This window comes from Pocillopora damicornis, chromosome 4 (genome assembly GCF_964200805.1).
Source record: "Pocillopora damicornis chromosome 4, jaPocDami1.2, whole genome shotgun sequence".
Taxonomy (NCBI): Eukaryota; Metazoa; Cnidaria; class Anthozoa; order Scleractinia; family Pocilloporidae; genus Pocillopora; species Pocillopora damicornis.
The window spans coordinates 11,008,613-11,033,225 of record NC_142673.1 but is presented as its reverse complement, the minus strand read 5'-3'; the positions used below and the strand labels follow the sequence as shown (position 1 = coordinate 11,033,225).

Genomic DNA, 24,613 nt, shown 5'->3' with positions numbered 1-24,613 from the left:
TTATTTCTACAACAAAGCTTACGTTTCTAATTTTGGTTGAATAGTTAATTCAAACATTTGAAAACAATATGGATTGCCTATTTTTAAGGAGAGAGGTAACTCAATTCTTTAATTCAGCCTTGAAAAACAGCAAAGCACTTCAAGTAACATCACCACCATTACATTTAATGCTTAGTAAGATAGATACCAATTGCATCTGCCATCGAATTCTCTCTCATGGCATTATCTCCAAAGAGATCTTCATGAGATCCTCCATGAGCTAATAGTCTACTAGCAGCCTGTATATCCACCCTCAGGGTCATGCTATCCATTCCTAGCATCTCAGTGAAGACCACACATGCAGCGCATATCGAAGGATTCGTTAGATTTTGTATAGCAACTCTGTAAGCTTTCAGTGCTGCTTTCTGGATGCTGTAACAATACAAGAGGAGAGGATAATTATATGATAGCTACTGTAATGCACTGTGACAATTTTTTACGGGGTATGAAAAACGGAAATGAAAATAATAATACTTACCTAGCTTTAGACACGTTAACATCTTTAAGTTTCTCTCCAATAAAAGCTACGAACGCAAAAGAGGGTCTACCATGACGAAGGTAATATGAGAACGTCAGACGTTCTCTATGGGCATGTTGAAAAACTAAAGAGTCACAAGAGAAATGCTGCATATCATACGAGGTATCTGAAAAAGGGAATGAGTATCATTTAGATCAGTCATTTAAGTAAGTTAAAGAATTAACAATATTCAGCCAAACAATCACACGTACATGCATGTCATCTTTGAAAATCGCATGGTAATGAAAAAAATATCTTCATAAAACCATCTTTGGCTCTCTAAAGCCCATACTCAGGAAAGGCCTCTTAAGTTTTTCAAGATCGCAAGGTAAACTCATGTTGGCATGGATTGTCAAAGATACATTTTAGACTCAGATGTTGCTGCTGAGTTTGCTTGATGTATCAGGTGATTACAGTGCAGCACTATGTTTCATTCACAACTAATTTGGTTGTGCATAAAACTGAAATGATCTTCAATTAAAATTAAAATTCTGAGGAGTCCTTGGATCTTGTTTTTGCTTAGGATTAGTATCTCATTGCTTTCTCTAAATGTTCACCATTCATCTGTCCCCAACAACCGAGCTCAAAATCTATCCTCTTCCTAATTAATGATTTTCTATGCATTTGACTCAGGTACTTGTGATGATAACCTCTCCAGAAAGCGTCAGTCATAGTCACCAAAAACAATTTTTTTTCAGGATCTACCCCACTTAAATGATAACAATTTGTGTCATCAATATGAAAAAATTTACCTCCCTTCGGGGCAAGGTCATTCGTTGGCTGCCAACCGAAAAGTCGCGATATTTCAAATGGTGAATTCCCCTGCAAGATGAAGGAATGTTAACAAATTAGCGTACACAAAATAAAGGTCAATAAATTTGTCAAGCCTATAGCAAGATTGAACCACTCAAGTGCACGATTTCAGAGAAAAGGCTTCTGGAGACTTTCTTTGAATCTAACTATGACAAATGTTATGGCATTTAAACCTTACCAGAGAAAGCATTCTTCTATCTTTTATCAAACCCATTGCACAGGTCAACAACACAGTCTTTCTCAGGGTAGTTTTAAGGAATAATTTAACTTGGAAATCTAATGAATCTAGCTTTGCAAATATTACATCCAAAATATGAGAATAATTTTCAGATTACCTTTTTATCTTAAAAATCTTTTCTTTGTTTTCTTTGAAACAATGATACTCCCATACCCCAATAACTATAATTTAGTTGGCTACTGTATCCGTGATCTAAATTCATTCACCATGTTGTTATTGGGTGAAATCAATAATTTACCTCCAGCGTACCTGTAAAAGTCTGTAAACTGACACATCCTGACATTCAATGCCAAGGCTACCAGATGAAACAGGGAATACAGCTGAATGTACTTTGGGAAAACTCAAAAGGGAATCATGAAGAACTTTGTCTTCTACTTGCCACACTGAAATGTTTGACTGTGATTCTGATGACACGATGGCCTAAAGAAAAAGGGAATCCATGCAGCTCAGAGTGAACAACCAATTCTCTACTCCTGTGTAGGTTTGAATGTGAACAATGCACCCTGCTAGTATATCAAAAAACATACTTGCATGAAGCTAAACCATTAGGGTAAAGATATGTAAATCTTGCATTGTTCTGTATATTCCAGAGACTACATATGTGTAATTTCAAATAAAATCAGTGTAATTCATCCTTTTAGCTGCCAAACAGAATTCAGGAACCTACCACCATGCGTGATACTGCTACTGATATAACTATTATCTTAGGGTAGAACACTTCATTAACCAAATAATATCACTGTTGAGTATTCAAAAATTCTTGGAAGTCTTAAATATCAAATTGAAATAATTCCTTCTTGCCATAAACTTTACAAAGTGTCAGCAGTATTCTATGACGAGTAGATGAGAGGACAAATCACATGTGAATGAAACCATTTTACCTGACTCAGTGTGTTTGGCCCATACAAAAGACTGCTTATAGCCAATTCTGGATGTCCAGCTTTCAGAGTGGTCATGATGGAAGGCGATTCTACTCTTAAAATAAACCCAGCAATGGCAAGACTGGCTTGCAAAACAGAACAGGGATCTATAAAGGATAGTCACATTGGATAGAAAACATTATTTATCTACATTTATCAAAGTATTCTCTTTTTTCTCAAAATTTTCCAAGATTCCTCTTGCTCCTGGACTAAAGATCATTTTAAGGTGAGCATTGAGTCTTAACAAGAGTGTCAGCACTTACGGTCCATATTTTGTGTGGTCATTTGCTATCAGTTGTTCAGCAACTTTGGGGCATTTTGCTATTAAACAATTACCCTTCATCACTTGAATGAAGTAAAATTTGGAACATTCATTTAACTACCCTTCTCATCTCCATTTACAGACATGTGTTTTATGCAAGCTCCAAACCAAATCACTTAACAAATTGTTTGAATTTTGACCATGTACTGTACATTCAAATGCCACCTAACTACCCACCATTGTTTTTCTTAAGGAAGTTTTTATTGCCAGCATTCTTGATTTCATTTCTATTTGCAGCTGTTCTTATCGCTGCATTTGTTTTACATCAGTGATAATCTATTTGTTGAGGAAAGTTTAACAACAGAAATTTTGTACCTTGAGAATTGAGCCCCAAGAGACGGCATTTTATAAGCATGTCAACCCAGTGTGGTCTACTTGATTCCAAGTTGAGTTCTCTAACATTCTCCTTAGATTCACAGAGTCTTCAAAGGTAAACATCAGCTTAACAATTAATATATAGCAATGCTGTTAAATACATATCATCCACATTGACCCATTTTCAGTAGACTGACACAAACAAGGAAGGAAACAAATTAAAAACCTTAAACATCATTCTGAATTTTAAACCTGTTTGTATCAGTATTAAGTCCTCTTTTAATATAAATTAACAATGTAAAACATATCAAAAAGGCCCAAAAAACTGCAGAATTTCAAAATATAGAGTCACAATTGATTTTGAAAAATTTCCCACACCACAGGAGTTGAACTTAACAAACAATATTTATATATTTGATGTAATATCAGAGGTTTTGTAAATAAGTCCATCACATAGCTTCAAGTAGTTCTAGAAAATGACATCTTTAGTTTAGGTACCCATGCTTTAAAATCCAATTTAATTTTAAATAAGCTTTACTGCTCCAGTCATAAATCTTATAAACTTACTCACCCATAAATGTCTATGTAGTGGTACAAAAGGTTAATAAGCCTCAGTCTTATGCAGTAGTCAACAAAACATAGATGAAACTGGGAAACAGTTAGAAGACATCCTTCTACAGGCAAGGATTCCTTGCTGAATCCACCATCCACAGAGGAAAATGGAAGACTGTGCCCAAACAATGCCTGGGAAGTACTCAAACATCGAAGAAGAAGGGGAAAATTTGACAGCTGAGATGTTGTGAACAATCCATTCCTAAATAGGGCCCAATATTACTAGTGACTATAGATTAATGATGCATGCAAAAGAATGCATACAATAAACTACAAAAGAAAGGCAACATGTAAGCAGGCTGGAAGTTACAATGCTTCCACAAACAAACAGGGATGGATTGTAGCACATACAGGTTTCAATGGTAAGAAGACACCTTTTAAAAATTTTTCAGTTTGAATGTCTCCACATTGTCTTCTCATGAAATTTCTTAAGTGTTAGTAGTGAAGGTACTTTTCTCCTATCATTTTAGATTCCATATATAAGAACTTGTTTGAGTAGTACTGTAAGTATATCAAGTCAAGTAACAATTCAGCATTGAGTTTATCACTATCAAAAACAATGCTGATGAAAGTAAAGTGATATGAAGGTAAATAAGTTAAAGGTTTAAGTCATGTTATTTTTTTAAGAGGTAAAAATAAGGATGTAAGTAGTGAGACCTTCAGTTGGTTAGTTAGGTGAGTAAGTGATGTTAATTTTAGAAGGTGTAAGTAAATGTAACATGCAGATTACAATAGAATAAAATTGAAAAAAAGTATATGTACATTGTGCATTGATATTTCAAAACACTATAAAGTGCCATGTCATCTAGGACAATAGCATACAGGTGTGTGTGCAATGTGGTTAAATGTGCAGAAGCATGACTTTTGGTAATCACTATTTGTGAAAATAGCATAAATTACAAAAGATAACTGAAGGCTGCGAGAGAAAACTGAAAAGATGTAAGAGGTAGGTTACAGTGAATCTCCACCCACTTTACACTATTTGACTTCATACTACAAACACAAGCATAGATCTGAAGTAAAAATATGGAAGCAGACATAAAAGATGAGTTCTTTATTTGTTATCTTCCCTAAAATGAGTTTAAAACTTTTGTAATGGGCTGACCTTGAAAGCTCTTCCATAATCATTGCTTTGACAACCTTGTGACAGAAATTTCCTCCACTGAAGATGCTACACGGAAGTGAAGGGAATATAATGTTCCAGTCATGAACGACACTCATCGCACCCACATATTGTGTGAGATCATCATGAGGTGGATTGTTATCATGGGCAATTGATCTAATCCATCCCAACAGAGTCTGCCAGTCCATATGAGAGGAGAGGTACTCCCAAAGTGCTTCAGAACTGAACCCAATATCTGGATGTGGACAACTATAATCTCCAGCTGAAAAAACAGGTTGCTATCTTGCTCAACCTCAGTTTAATCATATTAATGAAACAGTCTAGTTCAAGCATTTTGATCTTAGGAATCCTTCCTTACAGAGTGGTAAATACTTGTATATGTACCAGTAGGATGCTCTTTTTATATATTGTTTGGATCACTTAGGATTAATGCTTTTAATTAACCAACCAGTTTAACCATCTAGGCCCAGTTGTTCAAAGGGTGGATGATGCTATCCAATGTATAAATAGCTATCCAGCAGATAAGTGTTAACAGAAAGGACTGCACTATCCACCAGATAGAGATTTATCCAGTGAACAGCATTATCCACCCATAAATTAAAGTATTATGCTGCTCAAATGACTCAGAAACTTTCCATCACTTTGTTCATCATTAACTTGTGAAGGTACGAAGTATACTTTGGCTTGATCATGGGTATATGTTTGGTCTAACTATACTAACCTGAAGAACTAGACACTGCAAGGGAACTCTCTTTTGAGAATTGGATGCTGGTGTCTTCTACATTTTAGGAACTAGTTTATTCATTTCAGTCATTTGTAAAGATAAACACCAAAATAACTTAAGTTCAGTCCTCTACCTTTATGTGAGAAAATCCTATCTGCTACAATTCTCTGTCGTGATGGCTCATCCCAAGAACAAACCCATGCAAGAGGTACCTCAACATAACTACTGCCTTTTGAATGATCCTGTGAAATCATATCATTATCAAAACATAAGTACATTACATAATAACCTGCACAATCATAAAAAGCATTAATCTACTTGCATGTAGTTATGAGAGAAATGCATCACAGCAACACTTCTTTATAGATTCTCAATCTGGCCTCAGCAAAAACAAAAAGATCAAAACCTCACTGCACAAAACATTCTTCAGTGACAATGGGCAACCAATTTATTTGCGGGAGAAGTTGCATAATATTGCTCTTGATTCAACTTCACTTATTCCATTCCCCTACAAAGAAGACCACTCTGAGTGTAATGTGGACTATACTATAGTACAACTCCTCTGTACAATGTAAGATGGGGGGAAAACAATCTGAGAATTAATAAAGCACTTTGAGTGAACTAAATTTCATAGCTCAGGTTAGTCAAGTTGTGGCCAAGTATGCAGTAGTTTGACTGTGTGTCCAATAGAACTCATATTATAATTTAATTGGATTACAGAATGACCATTGGAGGGATGAGGACCAACATGCTGCTAAATGAGTTTAATATAATTGTGGATAATCATGTAGAGTTAACTATTTCTAGCAAATAGAGACTCAGAAAATCTTTATTCCAAGTCCTGTGCCCAAACTTGGTATACTGTCCTCTGGAGTACCTGCACAACAAGTAAAACACAAACATAAATAAATCAGTGAAGATTTTACCTGCTTGTTGAGGTCCACAGGTGTTAAATTCCCACTCTGAATGTAGGTGTCAAGGATTTGAGCTGAACCCAGATTGAAAGAACTTTTTAACAATCCAAGGTCTCTCCAGCTAAGATATAAAATACCATACTGTCTTGATATGGTTTGTCTTACAGCACATCCATAAGGTTTACAACTGTAGAGCTACATGTATAACGATTAAATAATGGTCAAGCAACATCACAATCCTGCCCATGTGTATTTGCATTTTCCTATGGATTTTACAAGGTACTAAAATGTTATCTTAACAACAAAAATACTACATGGGGACCATGCAGAGGGAGGGGATGGAGTGGCTTTAGCCCCCCCACTTTTTTGAAAAAATAAAAATAATTCAACAGAGATAACAGAGCCAAAAATAGCTCCCCCCCCCCCCCCCCACTCAATCCACAGTTCACATAATGGTATTCATTTATTCACAGTCATTTACTCATCACTTCACAGGTTTATTATGAACAAACAAAATGACCAGCTCCCAGTTGGCTTGTTAGCTCAGTTGGTGGAGCACTGGTATTGCAGAGGTCGTGAGTTCAACTCCCGTACACCTCTGAATTTTTTTGCAAGCCTTATCGTCACCACTGCTTAAGTACTGGTAGTGTTTATTATGGTGGAGATCACTCTCACATTCATTTACAATTAATCTACAGTTCAGATATATGATATTCAAATATTTGCAGTCATTCGTCACAGACCTGTCTTTCAAGTAATTAATCTTCACATTTTTCTTAGCTTCTGTGAATGATGGTTGATTGTATAAAGTTTCCAAGGTTTTTGAAAACTCCACCACATTCCTTTCCTCAGCTGGCAAGAAATCTCTTGATTCTAGCTCATTCAACTACCCATGGAAAAATTATCAATTAACAAAAATTGATGTCTGTACCCTTATATGTATAAATACATGTTCCTCTTACAAGAATTTTAGTTTTGGGGAAACAAAGTTTGGTCCTAGACCGAAACCAGTCTTTTGTTATCTCTTTTGAAGTGGCACATCTACTCAAGGAACCCTTGTCTTGGTCCCAACACTGTCGTCAAAACAGGAGCTACCTTGTTTTTAAATGATTGTGATGCTGGCATCCCCAACACAGTACTATAGTGCCATTTTCTCTAGAATCTGCTGCAGAATTTCCTTAACTTATGGTAATCTTACTAGGTACTGACACAAGACTGTCAGGTGATAATTAAGATATAGTGAATGAACAGGGGCTGGGGTATTCTTACTGATTATTGGAAATGAAAGAAAACCGTTTATTGTTATCTACACTTTTGCTTTTGGCCAAGTGATGACAAGTCAACACAACACTTGGCATTTTTTCATTTTTAACAAACTTCCCTTTACATTCTACTTCCCAAGTAAAGGTCCTCTGCATGAGGAGAACAGTCAGGGAACTAGATGAATTTTGGTCTTCCAATATGAACCACAAATAGTTTTCACCAAATAGGCAAGCTAATGATGGACTACAAGGCTGATTGAACCTTCTATTAAAGGGACATGTTCCAATCAGCTTCAAAATTTCACTCTAATTATTGATTTCTTGGAAACTTTTCTATCAACTCACCGATTTCAAAGAAGCCTTACCAGAAAATCTCTGAGAGGTCTGTGAAGCGTGTACAGACAAACTTTGTGAAGCTGTTGCCAAACATCCCGACCCTGAAATAAATAGTTCAGAATTAAATACATGTATTGGTTCCATGTGTATTTAAAAAGGATGAAGCTATTTATGTATATTTTGAAAAATATACATTAAATTTTTTGTCTGATTATCTACAGAAGTCAGATAATACTTTTCTTGCTAAAAAGAAGTGTTCTTGTCTAGTTTAAGGGAAAACAACTCTAAGTGACTTAAAAGAAATGCTTGTTTTGTTGAAGTCAAACATACCATGTTTGTTAACAGGGTAGTCACAGTTTCCATGTCGTGATCAATTAGTCTCTTAAAAACCACTTGAAGACCAACTTGTGTGAAGCTTGAAAGGGATCCATCACACTGAACAGTTTTGTGTTCTAAGGGCTAAAGATGATTGACAATTATTCATCAGAGGGGAAGTGAATATTGTTGAAGCACCCACGAGATGAAGTCGATGAGATTATTCAACAATGTTCACTGAGCCTGAGACAAATAATTGTTTTAGTATAAATGATCAGGCACTTTCAAATTTTGTTGTAAATTCTGAAAATAAAGAAAGAATTTAGGGTATTTTTTCCAATTGTATTACTGGTGTCAAGATAAGCAAGCACTTTTGACAGGTTTATTTCATTCAGTCAGTAAACTCCATGATATCTTTCTTTTGAAAAGTGTTCTGCCAAACTCAGAAGCATCTTAAGTGCTCTTTACAATTGAATTTGCTTCTATCACGTTTAACACTTCCTTGAAAACATTGACAAACATGAAGCAGCCACTTTGAAATTTAGCATCCCTGCTATAACTACCTAACACGAGGTGTAGCAAGATATGACACAATCCTCCACCAATCAGAGCATGCATATCCATGCATGTATTAACACATGGTGGTTGTGATTAATATATATATATGAATGAATATTTGATCCTTTTCCAAATTGAATCAAAGGGTCAAGCTGTCAAATGAACATTAAGGCATTTAAACTTCTATACTATGAGTCTGTGTCAGGTATTATCATATTGTGTAATGTAACATTGCTTTGACATTTCTGTGACACAACAAAGGATTGAATTTTGCAGTAACACCAACCAACATTCTTGTCACAGAAATAAACACTGGGGTCAAATCTTTGGTCAGAAAGGTTAGCCCTGTGTATGTGGACATTGTCAGGAGAACTGCAAACAATTTTCTACCAAAGGCAGCCACCATAGCCTACCATCCCAGTGCAAAGAGTCAATACAAACCTCAAACAAGGTAACACTGTCATGACAAACAAGTATAGTAAATAATTTCTATGACATTTAAGGATATACCATCTTTTCAAGTCTCCTGCTCTGGAAAAATGCTTGAGCTGAACAAATATATTGGTTGGCAATGGCATCTTCAACAATATCCTAGCAAGCAGAGGAAGGGCTATAACTAAATAGTACAAGAGCTATATCCAGTGATTAACTTTGTGCCCTGAACAGTGAAGACATATTGGAATGGACGATAAAAAACATGAAAGAAAATAGTAATAATAACAACAATAAAAAAAATAATAACATATTTAAGCAGAGTAAACTTGTCAGCTGAAGCTATAATTATAAATGGGTGCTCTGGAGAACTAAAAAATTAACAATCATAGAAAAAATAACTGCCAATGATGGTGAACCATGAGAAAAATGTGAAAAACTACGTACAATGTCGATGGATAACAACTTTTTCTTTGCATATAAACGGAATACAGAACAAGGTGTTTGTTTTAAGGGAATGGAATATTCACTTATGAAAAGAACTGGATGGATGCTGTGCAGCCACAGATTCAATTATTTTAAAAGAAATATAAACAACATCACAGGGTAAACATTATTTATACTAGGATGATTCTGGCACAGAAACAGAACTTCGCACATCATTTAGTAGTCACTTGCAACCGTGTAAATGTTCAAGGTTCAAGGTTGTGGTTAGTTTAAAACCTTCTCAAAGCCAGCCATCTCACTTCTTGTGAAATTAAATCCATTCCACTATTATTTTATGGGTGAGAGAATTCTACTGAATGATATTTGATAAGGGCAAAGCACTTTTATCTCCAAGTTTCAACAAATCTCTCCCAAATTACTTCTACAGTTCAAAAAACAACAAGCTTATATATGATCACAATACCTCATCCTTCATTCTGCTCCACCTTGTCATGGATCCATCCACCTCATCTGCATCCAATCTTGCAAATGGCATTGGATTAAAGTCCACAGTGTCAGAACTTTGAGCATCATCATTGAGAGGAATGTTGCTGAGATGACCTCGAAGCTTCACGATACTAAGAGTCAGAAAATCGAGGCAATCTTTTATCTCTTGGTGTAATAAGCTCCATGCAACTTGACCAGTTTTGTGTCCAATAGCAGATCTTTTAAGGTCTTCACCGTCTAACAACTTTGCTCCATCTTCCATTAAGTTGTGGAGGTAACTCAGGGTCATCTGTGCAAGTTGCCTTGTGAAATGCTGGTGGTGTTGTTCTGGAAAAAATCTCATCATATAGTACCTAACTGAAAGGTTCCTAGAAACAAAGGCACACACCACAGATCTTTGTTTGCCGAAGGCCCTTTAATTACTTGATGTTATCTGTCTCCAACTGTTCAAAAGGAATCAGCGAGAGTACCCTTTTTTTTTTCTTTTTCCTTTTTTTACTTTTGAAAAAAAAAGTGGTCTACTTCTGATGAACAACAATTTGTTTAAAAATAAAGGTTAATTCCCATCACAGCACACTCCCATTTTGTAACCATATATGTACCATTACAGATCAAAAGTGCAATGTTTCTCACTTACGCTGACTATTGTAGTTTACAGCACTAACAAGGGCCTCTGTCACTGCCACCACATCAGTGGTACCCAGTACACCTTCACCGTCTAATGATGATGCTGAACTTAAAGAAGACAATACAGAGTCTGATGAGGAGTAGAGAGCAGCACATCTGTTTGTGAAAGCTGAAAGAGAATAGGCAAATGATCAAAATCATGGGAGATTTACATTATAAACAGATTTGCATTTTAAATAAAAACTTTGATGGCAGAGGCAGATATTAAATCCTTTCTCTTATAAACTACATGCTTTCAAGCTTTTCTTGGGTTCTCCCAACATGTAACTCCTACTTCCACTGATTCTGCTATGAAAATCCCAAAATATGGACTAATTCCCCCTTTTTGCTCCCAAAACAAAAAAATACAAAATGGTGTTTAGCCAAAAGAAGTTTTATTGAAAATAGTAAAAGGATAGAAATAATCATGAGCTGAAACAAATGCAATAAAACTACAAATCACACCAACTGCGATAACTATCTCTAGATCTAAATGCAATTCCCACAGAGTTTAAGAAGTTTAACATTAACTGTTGCATTACTGATAAATCATAACATAACATCTTAGAGCTTGGTTCTTGCCTTTGTCTTGGTTCTTCAAAAAGAAGGCAACTGTGTCAAGTTGCCTTAGTTTTAAGGCCACTTCTAAAGCATGAATTGGAATGGTACAATGATCCCACTGATTCACAAAGCATAGAGAGTCTGCTAGAACTGCATTCTCATACATAATTACCTACAAAATAGATGAGTTTAAATCAGCAGACCAATGTTTCAGAAAACACTTTCCACTTAAGACCATTCCTTTAGAGGAATCAAAAATAGCCACGACTGAGTGAGTTGCAACAAGGATTTTACATTGTATTGTTATTATATTATATCAATTGCATTGTTTTGCTTCAAAGCATCCTCCTTCAGTTGGTTTATTCACTTATTTCAAGACTAACATTCTTTCTTTAACTAAGCTATTCCTTGGGCTAAAGAAGAAAAAAGCTAACTAATTATTCATCTGACATTGGAAAAGCATTCATTACTTTATGGACAAGCTGATCTTGACTAATGTCAAAAGCTGGTACTGCCAGAGATGTGCCAGTGAGCACCAGATGTGGGAACCCTGGTTCACAACTTTGTACTATCACTGAAGGTTCCAAAAACCTATAAATTAAAGTAGTTTGGAGTTAAGAATTAATAGAAATGGGAATTAAGAGTAATTTTTTCCAACACCTTATAGATATAGGGAAAGGACTGGGTAAAATGCATTAATTCCAAAATAATAGTCTCCTTCGTGGACAGCATGTCTATCTTTTAAGGGTAGTTCAGCTGAAAAGTTGTTTTGGGAAAAAAAAAAACTTGGACAGACACTAAGACCTTATTGGCCTCTCATAATAGATACATTATTATGACTACACTTTTTATTGTACTTACATCACTAATTACAAAGTATCCAAACTTTAGATACTTCCATATAAACTCTGGTGATAAAAATAAAAGTTATTTAAAATAGCTTACCAGTGGTAGAGATATTTCTGAGTTTTCAAAGAAAACAAACACAGAACACCATGGGAAACATCACTTGGATGCCCTGGGTTTTCAGTTAGTCTTTGCGGCTTGAAACAAAGTAAGAATGAAGCTGGTGTCACCCATATTCCCTTCAACTTGTACACTTTCATCCAGTCTTCACATCTAACAAAAATAGTTTTGTGTAAAATCTCAGGAGATGGTAATACTTCAGGTGGAGTCCCTTCAGCTTCCCTCTTTGTTCCATTAAATCCACTCATCTTGCTACAACTTTTTATGGTTTGTTCACCACAACTATTGAATGCAACCAACAGATGTCCAACATCAGGGCCAACTAGATCAGAAAACCACCTTTTCTTTACTGTTGGTATACAAAAATGGTTTACATCTAAGAAAAGAAGGAAACGTAATGTCAGACATCAGATTCCACAGGTACAAAAGAAGCTGAAAAAAGCCATTGCCACAGCCACCACCATGAGGTTTACATGATGTTTCTGCTTTGGATTTAATCAATGTTACCTTAAAACTGACAGGCTAACATTGCCAGCTTATTGATCATGAACTACAAGTGCATATACAACTTACACATTGTATTTAAGTGGTATATCATGAATTATGTTCCATGTAACTTAATGTTTTGGTATACATACAAGTCCTTAGGCAGGTGTTTGTAAAGAGGAAAATCAAAGATGGTCACTTCTCATAAATGGAGCATCTATTAAATATATACTACTTTTTAAGGAAAATATCATCTAGATTAAAAATATAGGAATGTTGTGCATGAAGTGTAAAGATGCCAACCTCTGGAGATCTCAAATCTGGAGTTTTTTTTTTCAGATAAGCAACCCCCCCACCCCTGACCAAATTCACCAATGCAACCCCCCCCCCAAAAAAAATTCTTTTTTGATTGGGGGGGGGGGTCTTTTCAAATCAAAAAATTTCTTTTTTGATCTGATTTTGAATACTCATCCAATCAGACTCTTGCTTATATAGGGGTAACAAAGAAGAAAGTCTCTTCTTTTAGTTTGCAAAAAACAATGTACATCACACAAGAAAATGAAGCCAGAAACTGTAATACAAGCATAAGAAGCCAGATGATTTTGGAATTTTGGAACATATGGAGCTTAAATCTTAGTTTTTTGTGGGCAACTGATCCAAACTTCCTTTTATCCTGGAGTTTTGATCACCTGTAAGAGCGAGCAGGAGATTGGCTCTGTTTCCAGGAGAGTTGGCATATGTGCAAGTGCTATTTTCTTTGTATGATGTAACAAGAGGAAAGTGAGAGAACAATATTTTACTGGCAAGGCAGGTGTTAGGGAAGCTAGAATGAGGTGTGATAACAAATTTAAAAACTAAACATGAAGTGACTCTTACTCTCAATGACATTAAACAAAATAAAAAAGTCCATTAAACACATGATTAATTTTTAATTTAGTGAAAAAACTGTTAGCCAATATTTTTGGTTGTGCAAGTTAGAGTTATCAGAGTTAAAAATGGCCCTGATACAATCATTTTGATACAAAAAACTTACTTTACGCTGTTTTGAGGATCGTATGTGCTGGTTACCTTAGTTAAGGATGTTTTCATTAACTATGATTGATTTTGTTTAAAAGATTGAATTCAAAGGAAATTGGCAGAAAATTTTTATTTTACTTCACTTTTTAAAAATTGCAACATCAGCCATTTTTTTCAGATTTCAAGCCTATTTATCTCGGTATGTTGCCTAGCCAGTAGCATATTGTATATATCTTGCACATGGTAAATAAATGTAAATGTTAATGCAAGTACAATAAGATTGTTATCATATGTTAGATGGTTTCAAATAACACAAGTGCAAAATATTTCTACCGGTACTTCTACTACAATCTGTGGTCTCCCATTAATAAATTCATTACCATGCTGATTGAAATGAAGTCCAGAAATTCTGTCATTCTGTCACATTTACCATTTATAGAACTGCTGTTCAAGTAAAAAATTTTACCACATTTCACTGGCTTGGTTTTGAAAAGGGAAACTAGATGCTGCAATGATGGCCTAGATAAATTCATAAAACATGACACATTGTGACTTCCTGGAAATTTAGTGGCTACATATTAATGGATTGAAAGCATCTATTCATAGCTTACTCCCACCTGTTCCATTTTCACAACAAGCTTGCTTTACACCCTTCCTGAATGCCAATATTTCTGTTTTCCACACCCTGTCCCCATAGGCAATATCAGACATTTCTGCATTACGGGCCACAGAATCTTCATCTTCTAGTTCATACTGAAACTTCACACTTGAAAAAGAAGGGCCTTTACTCTTGGAGTAGGTGGGACAAATCCACTGAGAAGGGAACTCTTTAAAGTATTCATCAAGGTTTACCATATAAATATTGCTGTTACCATCACCACAAACAAGAAAGGAGAGATCATCAGTTACTTCTAGGTATACAAAAGTTGGTCTCTCTTGGATTGCAACATAATCTGAAAAACAAAATGGGTACTGATAGTAAGGCACTGTCTTGTAAAATGGCATACCATTCAGCATGAATTCAGAGTATCATTGGTCAAGAGTTACATTTGACACTAGCATGATTTTTTGTGTTTTGTGGGAAAAAAGCCAAGGTTCCATATTACTGTGATATTTCTGTTGTAAACTAATTTTTAAAAAATTTTTGTATTCAAGCAGCTGGGACTAGTTGTTTGAAGGGCAGTTAACACTATCGAATAGCTAAGTTGCTATCCAGCCCATAAGAGTTAACAAAACATTCTGCACTATCACATTTGAGCTCTCATAAAATCCAACAGAATTTATTGCGAATCTTTGACAATATCAATAACAATATCAAGGGCTGACAACATATGTGTAACAAAACTGACCATAACATCCATCCCTTCCCACTTATGAGGTAAGTCTTTTAAAAGAAGACATATTTATTTGTTTGCCAGAGCTTATTTTAGGGGTAACAAGGACATTCTGTTAAATCTTCAAAAACATCCTGCACAATTATTATGCTACAATGCATGGTATCAAACTTTTTATGATAAGTGTAGAAATTCTTGTCCACTTATCCGTTAAGAACTATTGTTGATAATGGTATGGATGAAAAATGATGTATCATGTGACACATTGCTTGGCAATCCTTGCCATGTCGGAAAAAATTATCTCATAAAAACATTTCCAAATTTCTTAGATATGGACAGTGACAAACTTCCAAATTTTAACATCAGTATACTTAGAGAAATGATTGAAGAAGAACTTGTCAAGATGGAAGAAGAAGCTAAGATCTTTAGAAATAAAAATCTGGTGCTTGGTTCTTTTGGTTGTTTCACGAGTTATCAAACTCAAAAACAGTTTTTTTTTCAGGATATAATGAAGAAGTTAGATTTTGAATCAGATGTCAAAGAGATTCCACAATAGGGTTCTGTCATCCCATCTTAAATTTCCTTTATGCCATGAATGATTAATTACTTTTTCACAATATTATAAAATTATAAAAATCAAAGAGAATGATTGCTACAGTAGCAATATACTCTGAATTTTTTATTCTTCATCATAAATTAAAAAACTTACAATTGCATCTAACCACCCTTCATTACCTCTCTACTTAAAATCAATAATTAAAAATTCAATGCAATCTGTGAGGATTTTGCATTTTAAAGTGCTAATAAAATCTTACATTGTAAGTTGTTCAACCTACCTTGAGCTGAAAAGCCACCTGATTGCCACATATTGATTGAACCTACAAAATCAGCCATCTTGTGTATGACTAGGTGAAAAAGTTAAGAAAACTGCTAAGCAATATAGGTGCATGAATGTCCCCTGCTCCTCCTTTTTCAAATACATTCATGTGTACCTCGCTACAGAGGCTGCCTCTTCACACAATCAAACAGCTACTATAAAATCAATAAACAAGTTGCATTTGTGTGAAAAAAGTATTCAGTTGATGCCATACAGTTCAGGAAACACAAAACATGTTAATCTCTTCTCCTGAGCTTGAAAGGATAAATTTCAAACTCAACAAGTCTTCCAGATTTTTGAGAAATTCCAAACAGATCTTCATTTTTAGTTTCTTTCGAAGAGACACCAACCATATCAAAAAATTTTGTTGCCTGAAAATTTTAGGTTCAGTAAATGCTAATGCCACCACCAAGAAGATCAAACACTGGGAGGAACTAGGAGGGTTTTGGAAAGGAGTGATATACATATGGTTGTCAACCACTCTTGTGCATAGTCTTTAGAGATATAGTGAGTAAGTTTTGCTGGATTTGAAATAAATAAACTGAACATTGCCACTCTTCTATTCCTCTCCTATGGACATTCACAAGCCAAAGATTAAGTTCCATGGACCACCCCCATGGGTTCCCCTGTGGACCTTGTTTGTAGACCACTTTATGGATCTTGTCCATGAACTACCTCTGTGGACCATCCCAAATTTTCAAGTCAACCATTTTAAAACTCAAAGCAGACTCCAATGTGCATTTTCATCAAATTTGACATTTCAGATTGTCAGCAAAGATAAAGAACATAAACCTAGAATTACAAATTGTTGGTGGCACACTCTTACAGAGCCCTAACCCAGTTTTATCATCTTAAACTGAATGCTGCTCACTGAAGATGTTCTCAAGTGCATCAGAAAACAACTCTCAACTCATGGCTGCAGCCTGCTGCTAATTAAAAATATCTGCTTTTGAAATTTGGGGGGACCTTGCAGGTGGTCTATGGACCAGATACACAGGGGTGGTCCACAATTTGTTGATGTAATAAATACATAAATACTGTACCATATATTTGCTACAAATCAAGTTACAAATAAAGGATACACACAACACCACTTGACACCAATGTAAATATAAACTTATGAAACATCCTGACTGCTGTTATTGGACCTGAGTGTTCATTCTCCTTGTTCATGGCTGAATTTGTCACCTCAAAGCAAACCAACATATCTGCTATTGAGTTTTGGCCCATAGAGAGTATAGTCAACATTGTATCCACCAAAATAATGACTTCATGTTTGGAGGGCTCAGAACTTCTGTTTAGTGAAATAAGATTTACTTCACCACTATGCCATTCTGAAAAGAAAAAATGCAAACAGTTAACTTGGAATTATTCAAAACAAAACAAAAATTGTTCACTTATGTAACATTAAATGTCCATACAAAGACATCACCAGACCCTCCAGATACAAAACCACTTTAAAACATTTAAAACAAGAGAAGTGATTGATGACTGATCTCTACCCTGACTTAAGTGTGCTTGCTTTCAGTTGTCTTACCAAAAAGACCATCTTTTTCTGAAATTATTCATAATACTTAACCAAAAAAAAATAGTTGAAAGTTAAACAGGGCATTCAGACCAGTTGTTCCTGACATGAGATGTCACATATTAATGTTCCTTGACCGTTTCTAAATTTGTTGTAACCCTAAACTTTATTTTGCAAGATACACTGATAATCCTGCTTTGGCTTTTTTGTGGCACATGTCTTTGATACTTGTATTGTAACTTATGGTTTGGCAGCAAAAGATGGAGATAACACTCAACTTAACTATATCTATAATTTAGCTTCCCAAAATCAAATACAAAAAAAAATCCTCAGGAGCCGCCAAGGGTAAGTTGATCTCCAGCCCCCTCTTAATCTAGAAGGTTCCCCCCCTTTTTTTAAACAATTCCCCATAACCCAGCCAGTGCTTAAACCCTTAAAAAAATAGGTAAATGTAACTTCTAGTAATAAAAAAGCCAAAAATTTGCTAACCTTTGCCTCTATCGTTTAGTAACCCCTTCAATAGCTCTTTGGTTACAACAGCATTGCAGGTGCTTGAGAAACCTTCAAATGCATTGGAAATAGTATGTAACTCTATACTGCCATCAATCTTCAATACAACAAAACAGTCCTCCTCTGAATTTTCTTTATTCTGGCAGTCACTACAAGAACTCCACTTAAATCTGTAATAAGAACAAGGAATAAAATAAGTAAGAGATAATATTTTGCATTTCATGTTTATTTTATTTTTAAAAATTAACACTCTGAAATACTAAGTAAAGAATGTTTTACAAATACTATCCCTTTAATTTTTTTGCCTTTTTTCTGAGCAATTATAAATTCCTGGATTTTTGCATATGACCTTATTTTTACAATATAAATACAGGGTCTGGAGGTTGTTATTGACAGTTGACCTTTGTATTCAGGATATAGATTATTTTTGTTAGCTACATTGATTACATTGCTCTACGTAGATAGTTATCATCTGTGCCCATTATTGGCAAAAGTAGGGGTGAAAAGTGTGAAGTATCAGTTCACTAGGCCATCATGTGGCCTGTAAATGGCTGACAAATTGCACAAACAGTGAGGTGAATAATTTGTCTAATACTGGCACACACCAAACCATTGACTTAGAGCATTCTCTTAAAACAAAGCTGACTGAAGTTACAAAAACATTTCAATTAGCTCAGTCTGCTCAAAGCTTCATAGTACTTGTTAATAGTCTCTTACCTAGCTAATCAGTGACTAGTGACCTTCTTAACATAAACACTAAATAATTGCCTGGTACATAATAAGTATGTTATTTTTAATAGAACAGTTTATAGTTTCTACTTTTGACTTAGTTTCTTAACAATAACAGCTAATGCAAGTGTGATATATGTTTTCTCCCATTGTTATCAGGGACAGTATTTATTTTTAATTTGTTTATTCTATTCTTACCATAAAACATGGAAAACATACTTTATTAGTATGGGTATGAAACAACTTAATTGACTGGCCACAAATTGACCTAACTAAGAACTAAAGGGCTGGTCCAAAAATGACCATGAGTATGGTAACCATCACAAACTGGTGCAAAAGTCTTAAGCTTGTAAGGAAAAATTGTATTCTGATGATTTGTAAGCCTGAGATTAATATCCAAACTTTGAATAAATTTCATAGCACTTTCCTATGTTCCTTACAGTGAAACATTTTCCAAGATTTGACCACCAGAGAAGTTTAGAAAAGCAAATGTTAATGCAATATACCCACAGTGTAGGTGTCACAAGAAACTGTGAAAAACATGATGGCCAGTTGAAATTTAGAGATCCTCCCAGCTAAGAACACTACTGAAACGAGTAGTTGTAAATAGGACCTGAAAAAATTCAGGCCCGTACAGGATTTGAACCCATGACCTCTGTGATACCAGTGCAGCGCTCTACCAATTGAGCTAACAAGCCAACTGGGAGCTGGTCAATGAATTGGGTCCAAATAAACATCCAAGTGAATGAAGATTTTAGATGTATGAAAATTCATATATTTGCACTGCGGTGGAGAGATGAAATTTAGAGATCCTCGCAGCTAAGAACACTACTGAAACAAGTAGTTGTAAATAGGACCTGAAAAAATTCAGGCCTGTACGGGATTTGAACCCATGACCTCTGCGATACCGGTGCAGCGCTCTACCAATTGAGCTAACAATCACCAATTATTGAGCTATTGCTAGTACTACTACTACCCTAAAGGTCAATCAATGTCACCCCATTATTATTTTGAACCAACTTATAATCATTGGATGTTCAAAATCTCAGTAAAATAAGGAATAAGAGTCATGCTGGAGACCATACGTGAACTTTTACGACTTGAGGTACAATTTATTTCTTTGGTCTCCTTCTGGTGTCACGTTTAAAATTATCGCTGCCAAAACTCGATTCATTTGAATTGGCGACCAGTTGGTCGCAATTTCCGAACCTGGCTAATGAAAAATAATTATGACAATTACCATTGATCTTTCGCTAGTACTTAAAAAAAATTTTGAAACGAGATCGTATCCGACCTAGATCACATCAAGCTTACAAAATTTACCAGACTAGAAGTAAAATAGCCTGACAAACATTCTCTACTATAATTTAATGGCAAAAAAGACTAAGAAACATAAATAACGCCGTAAGGAAGGTCAGGTCACATGAAAGAAATCACAAAGAATTGAAAAGAGAAAGGTACAACCATATCACATGACTTCTATTCAAGCTTTATGTTACTATATCCTTATTTACGTACTGTATCACATCTACGAGGGTAAAGTTTGCATCATTCTTAACGTTCCACAGCCTCAACGTGGAGTCATCACCCAGAGCTACCAGCACACGAAATTTCTCTGAGACCTGGACTTCCTTAAGTTCTCCTGGATTGAGACTCTGACTGAACTTTTTCAAAATGACAGGCATACTCCTTCCGGTCGCCATCTTGGAAAGAGCAAACGACTTAAGCCTGCGATAAGAAATGTCAGGGGTTTCTCGCTCAGTTTTCAAGATGGCGGCGGGGTCTTACGTCTTACTGTGGCCAGACCACTCTGTATATGCGCCATGGCTGAATGCCATATAGACAACAAATTGGGGCTCACGATTTGAAGTTAAATCTTGAGCCCCAAAATAAACATTTCTTCATTTTTTACTCAAGATTTGCGCAACATTTCCGATTTATTACGCTGGATTTGCGTAACATTTCTTGTTTGTGAGTGTTTTTTGCAGTTCACACTCTAATTAATATTTGAACGTGATTTGTACTGAAAACGTCCAGGCAGGAGCCCCTTATGGGCTCCTGGTCTAGTATATTAGTAGTTCAATTTTGTTCATCTTGTTAAATCCCAACGGTGACCCACAACTGTCACGGCAAAAGAAATGACCTCGCGGCAAAAGAAAAACCCTCACGGCAAAAGGAATAACCTCACTGCAAAAGTAAAAGATTCAAGTCTGTGTGATCCGACGAAACCGGTCGGATAATAAACTAAGTTGACAAGATCTGTTGCCAAGTGCTGCTCGCTAGTTTTTGTTTTTGAAAAAATGGTATTTCTGACGATTGAGTCTGCGAATAAGGCAGAAATAAATATTTTGTCGGCACAAGATACGACAAGGCCTGGACCTAAGGCCCGAGCATCATGTCAGAACATAATCATGGGTAATGATGCAGTGGTATATAAGGGGGAGTATTGCATGTCAAAAAAGTAAAGGCAAAGTCTCTATTTAGGCTAAGTTGTCCATCCAGCTAGAGGTTATCCCAGTTTCCTTAACATGAAGCAACTAGGAGTATCAATACCCACCCCTGGATGAGATGCTAGTCCATCACAAGGTTCCCGCCCAGCATTTCATCAGGCTTCTCTGACAGTTGGCCTGAACCCATTTATTCTCTTGAGTGGTGGAGAGGCACTGTGAGAGTAAGGCAACACATTGACTTAATCAGGTTTCAAACCTGAGTAGTAGGGCAGGTACTGCATAAGCCACCCTCCTCCCCCTTTTCAAGATGGCCGCCAACAAAAGTTCGAGAAAGTGTGACGTCATCACCATTTCACCACTTTACCACCGGGGCGCTCAGGTGGTAAAGACCTCCCCCCAACCGCTGACGTCACGGCCACCGGGCGGTGTCCGTTGACGCCATGGTCATCGGGCGGTGTGTTGCGGGTGGTGTCCGACGTCATCGTGGGGTGCCCGACGTCATTGTGCGGTGTCTTGACGTCATCGTGGGGAGTCCGAGCCCATGCTATCGTGTCCGTGCGGTGTCCGACGTCATCGTGGCGGTTCCCTTGGCCTTAACGTGGGGCCTTGGCCTGGGAACTTAGGCTTAACTTGGGACCTTAGGCTTCACTTGGGACCTTAGGCTTAGCGTAGGGCTTTAGGGTGGGGCCTTGGTTAGGGTTAACCTTGACCTGGGGGGCCTTAGGCTTAGCGTGGGGCCTTTAGGGTTAGCCGAGCGTGCGGTGTCCTGACGTCATGGTGCGATGTCTGACGTCATCGTGGCGGTTCCCTTGGCCTTAACGTGGGCCTTAGGCTTAACTTAGGCCCTTAGGCTTAGCGTAGGACCTTAGGCTTCACTTGGGACCTTAGCCTTAGCGTGGGGCCTTTAGGGTTAGCCTCGACCTGGGGTCTTGGGCTTCACTTGAGCCCCTTAGGGTTAGGGTGGGGGCCTTGGTCTTAAGGAGGCTGGAAAGAGTTTTTAGATGCACGCGCGCGCGCAATCTACACACGCCATAACTAAGACGCACGCGTCAGCTGAATGAGTCAAAATCAGCACACCAGAAGTTAAATGTTGCTTGAAATCGCGCGAACCGGATATAAAATCTGCGAAATACATTTGTTTCTAGCTCGAAATTTTGTTCGGTGACCTATCTTATTTTTTTGGCATGCACGCACCATTCACGATGGTACTTCAAATTGATAATCAACTGATATGACGTCACAAGTACTCTCAAAGTATAGCCCAGCAATAGAGTTGCAAGGAGACATATAGTTTGCCCACCCCATTAAATATCCTTCTTTGTAATCTTCCATCGTTTCACAAACACTGCAACAACGAAAAACCCTTTCGAGCCTCCTTAACGAGGACCTTAGGCTTGACTTGGGACCTTAGTCTTTGCGTGGGACCTTAGGAGTCGGGCAGAGAGTGAATAGCATGAAATTAAATCTAACTTAAACTTGGAAAATGACAACGCGAGGCCGAATTGTAAAACCATTACCGCCTATTATACAGGGAATTGAACGAAAAACTGGTTGAGAATACGTGGTGTGATACTTCAGGATAATCTATCAGAACGGAACCTTCAACTTGTCAGCAAAAGCCACTAGTCGATTATACATTTTATGAGTCTGCAAATACTTCGGTTTCTCCAAAGAGCAGTTGCCAAAGCTATTCGATTCATTGATTGTCCTTGTTTTTATACCGGATAGAAACTTGGGGAGCGGCCTATCAGAGCTAATATCTTGATCGGTTAGACAAAAACTCCTACCGCTTAATCCGTATTTTTTAAATTGATACTTAAGCTTTTTTACTGATAGGAGACAAGGGGTTGTCTACAAAAACATTGCCTGTGATTGGATCAATGTGAACAAAAGCACTACGCAAGGAAGTGTTAGTGGCCCTTATTTATTTAATATATTCATAAATGATCTGCATCTACAGATCCAGCGTCTAACTCTTCGCTGTTTAAGGATGCAGATGATTCCACTCTAATTTTTCCTTTTTGGAAGGAAGGTGATAGTAATACTGCAATTCATGTAGTCAAAAACTTTATAAATGGTCAATCAATCATTGCATGAGATGTAATTTTTCCAAATGTAAAGAAATGGTGTTCCGAACGAAAGGCAACAATAATGTATTAGAGACAGTACAGAACATCCCACAACATCCAGAACTATGTACTTTAGGGGTTGCATTTCAGGAAAATTGTAGGTTCTCTATTCGCGTCAAGAATAAGCTGGCTGCAGCTAATAAATGTCTATATATTCTAAGAACTCTTGGGAGGGAAGGGTATTGTCAGGCGGAGTTGGATAAATTATTCTGTACTCTAGTTTTGCCTAAGCATATGTACGGACTATCTGTATATGGTTCATCCCCACCAGAACTTACTACCATACAATGTTTCCTGGATCGTTGTTTTAAACGAAGATACACGTCCTCTCCCTTTTCCATTATTAATTGCTTAGAAGAGTCCGATGATGGTATTTTCCTAATTTGAATAAAAACAAAAGAATATATAAAAAGCGGCCAATTTGGAATAAGGTGTATTAAGCAGCCCGTATTCTACAGAACGGCTATTACCTACAACCGGGCCCATCATGGCCACGCTAGTGCCTCCAGCACTTAACTTGCTGATTCTCTGGGGTCCTGTGTAACTATTAATCAAAATCTCCTTTTTTCAGTCTCCAGGGGTTGGAATCTCTGGCATTCACTTCATTTTCGCGATTTTCGAGGAGTTGAGTCTAAGTGTCTAAAGGATATGTTGTATCATGACAACAGACCAAGGCCTGGTCAAAGTTTGACTCTGAAATTCGTTGCCAAACTCTCATTAGAGGTAGAAATCTTGGCAGCGTTAAAATTTTTGAAAATTCCACCTTATTGTGATTGTTGGCATGGTGGTGCCCTCTTTTCACTGGCGCAAGCCCACCGCATGCGCAATTGTTATTCAGCTCTGTTATATTGTACAATAATGTTTTTGCTGTGTTGTGCCAACATAATATGTCAGCGGTACTGCTGTATGAAAACGCGGTATGGTTTCACAGCGGTTGCCCTGAAAGTGTACGACGTGTTAGCCTGCGTAGCAGTCTTTTCCGTTTCCTTT

General features: G+C 36.7%; 2 protein-coding genes across 7 annotated transcripts in view; both read right to left on the bottom strand.

The window, feature by feature from the left end:
• Positions 1–20,773, bottom strand: part of LOC113668485 (spatacsin) — a 43,595-nt gene extending 22,822 nt beyond the window's left edge. For all 5 annotated transcript variants that reach the window (XR_016185830.1, XR_016185831.1, XM_027184380.2 and 2 more), the window contains exons 1-24: positions 20,563–20,773; positions 18,295–18,485; positions 17,363–17,614; positions 16,240–16,308; positions 14,687–15,022; positions 12,546–12,942; positions 12,071–12,191; positions 11,622–11,772; positions 11,011–11,169; positions 10,351–10,700; positions 9,519–9,599; positions 8,466–8,594; positions 8,165–8,236; positions 7,281–7,423; positions 6,550–6,658; positions 5,757–5,865; positions 4,882–5,161; positions 3,736–3,978; positions 3,165–3,271; positions 2,489–2,634; positions 1,857–2,027; positions 1,309–1,378; positions 518–683; positions 188–411 (exon numbers count right to left, since the gene is read on the bottom strand). Coding sequence is in view for 3 of the 5 variants with exons in the window: in XM_027184380.2 (XP_027040181.2) it covers positions 188–411; positions 518–683; positions 1,309–1,378; positions 1,857–2,027; positions 2,489–2,634; positions 3,165–3,271; positions 3,736–3,978; positions 4,882–5,161; positions 5,757–5,865; positions 6,550–6,658; positions 7,281–7,423; positions 8,165–8,236; positions 8,466–8,594; positions 9,519–9,599; positions 10,351–10,700; positions 11,011–11,169; positions 11,622–11,772; positions 12,071–12,191; positions 12,546–12,942; positions 14,687–15,022; positions 16,240–16,308; positions 17,363–17,614; positions 18,295–18,485; positions 20,563–20,747 (4,261 nt within the window). In the remaining 2 variants the exon portion in view is untranslated. The remainder of the gene's footprint in view (positions 1–187; positions 412–517; positions 684–1,308; positions 1,379–1,856; positions 2,028–2,488; positions 2,635–3,164; positions 3,272–3,735; positions 3,979–4,881; positions 5,162–5,756; positions 5,866–6,549; positions 6,659–7,280; positions 7,424–8,164; positions 8,237–8,465; positions 8,595–9,518; positions 9,600–10,350; positions 10,701–11,010; positions 11,170–11,621; positions 11,773–12,070; positions 12,192–12,545; positions 12,943–14,686; positions 15,023–16,239; positions 16,309–17,362; positions 17,615–18,294; positions 18,486–20,562) is intronic.
• A 2,631-nt stretch (positions 20,774–23,404) lies between these two features.
• Positions 23,405–24,613, bottom strand: part of LOC149046798 (uncharacterized) — a 9,242-nt gene continuing 8,033 nt past the window's right edge. For both annotated transcript variants that reach the window (XM_089203762.1, XM_089203763.1), the window contains exon 3: positions 23,405–24,613. This exon is cut by the window's right edge and continues 2,798 nt beyond it. The gene's annotated coding sequence lies outside the window, so the exon portion shown is untranslated.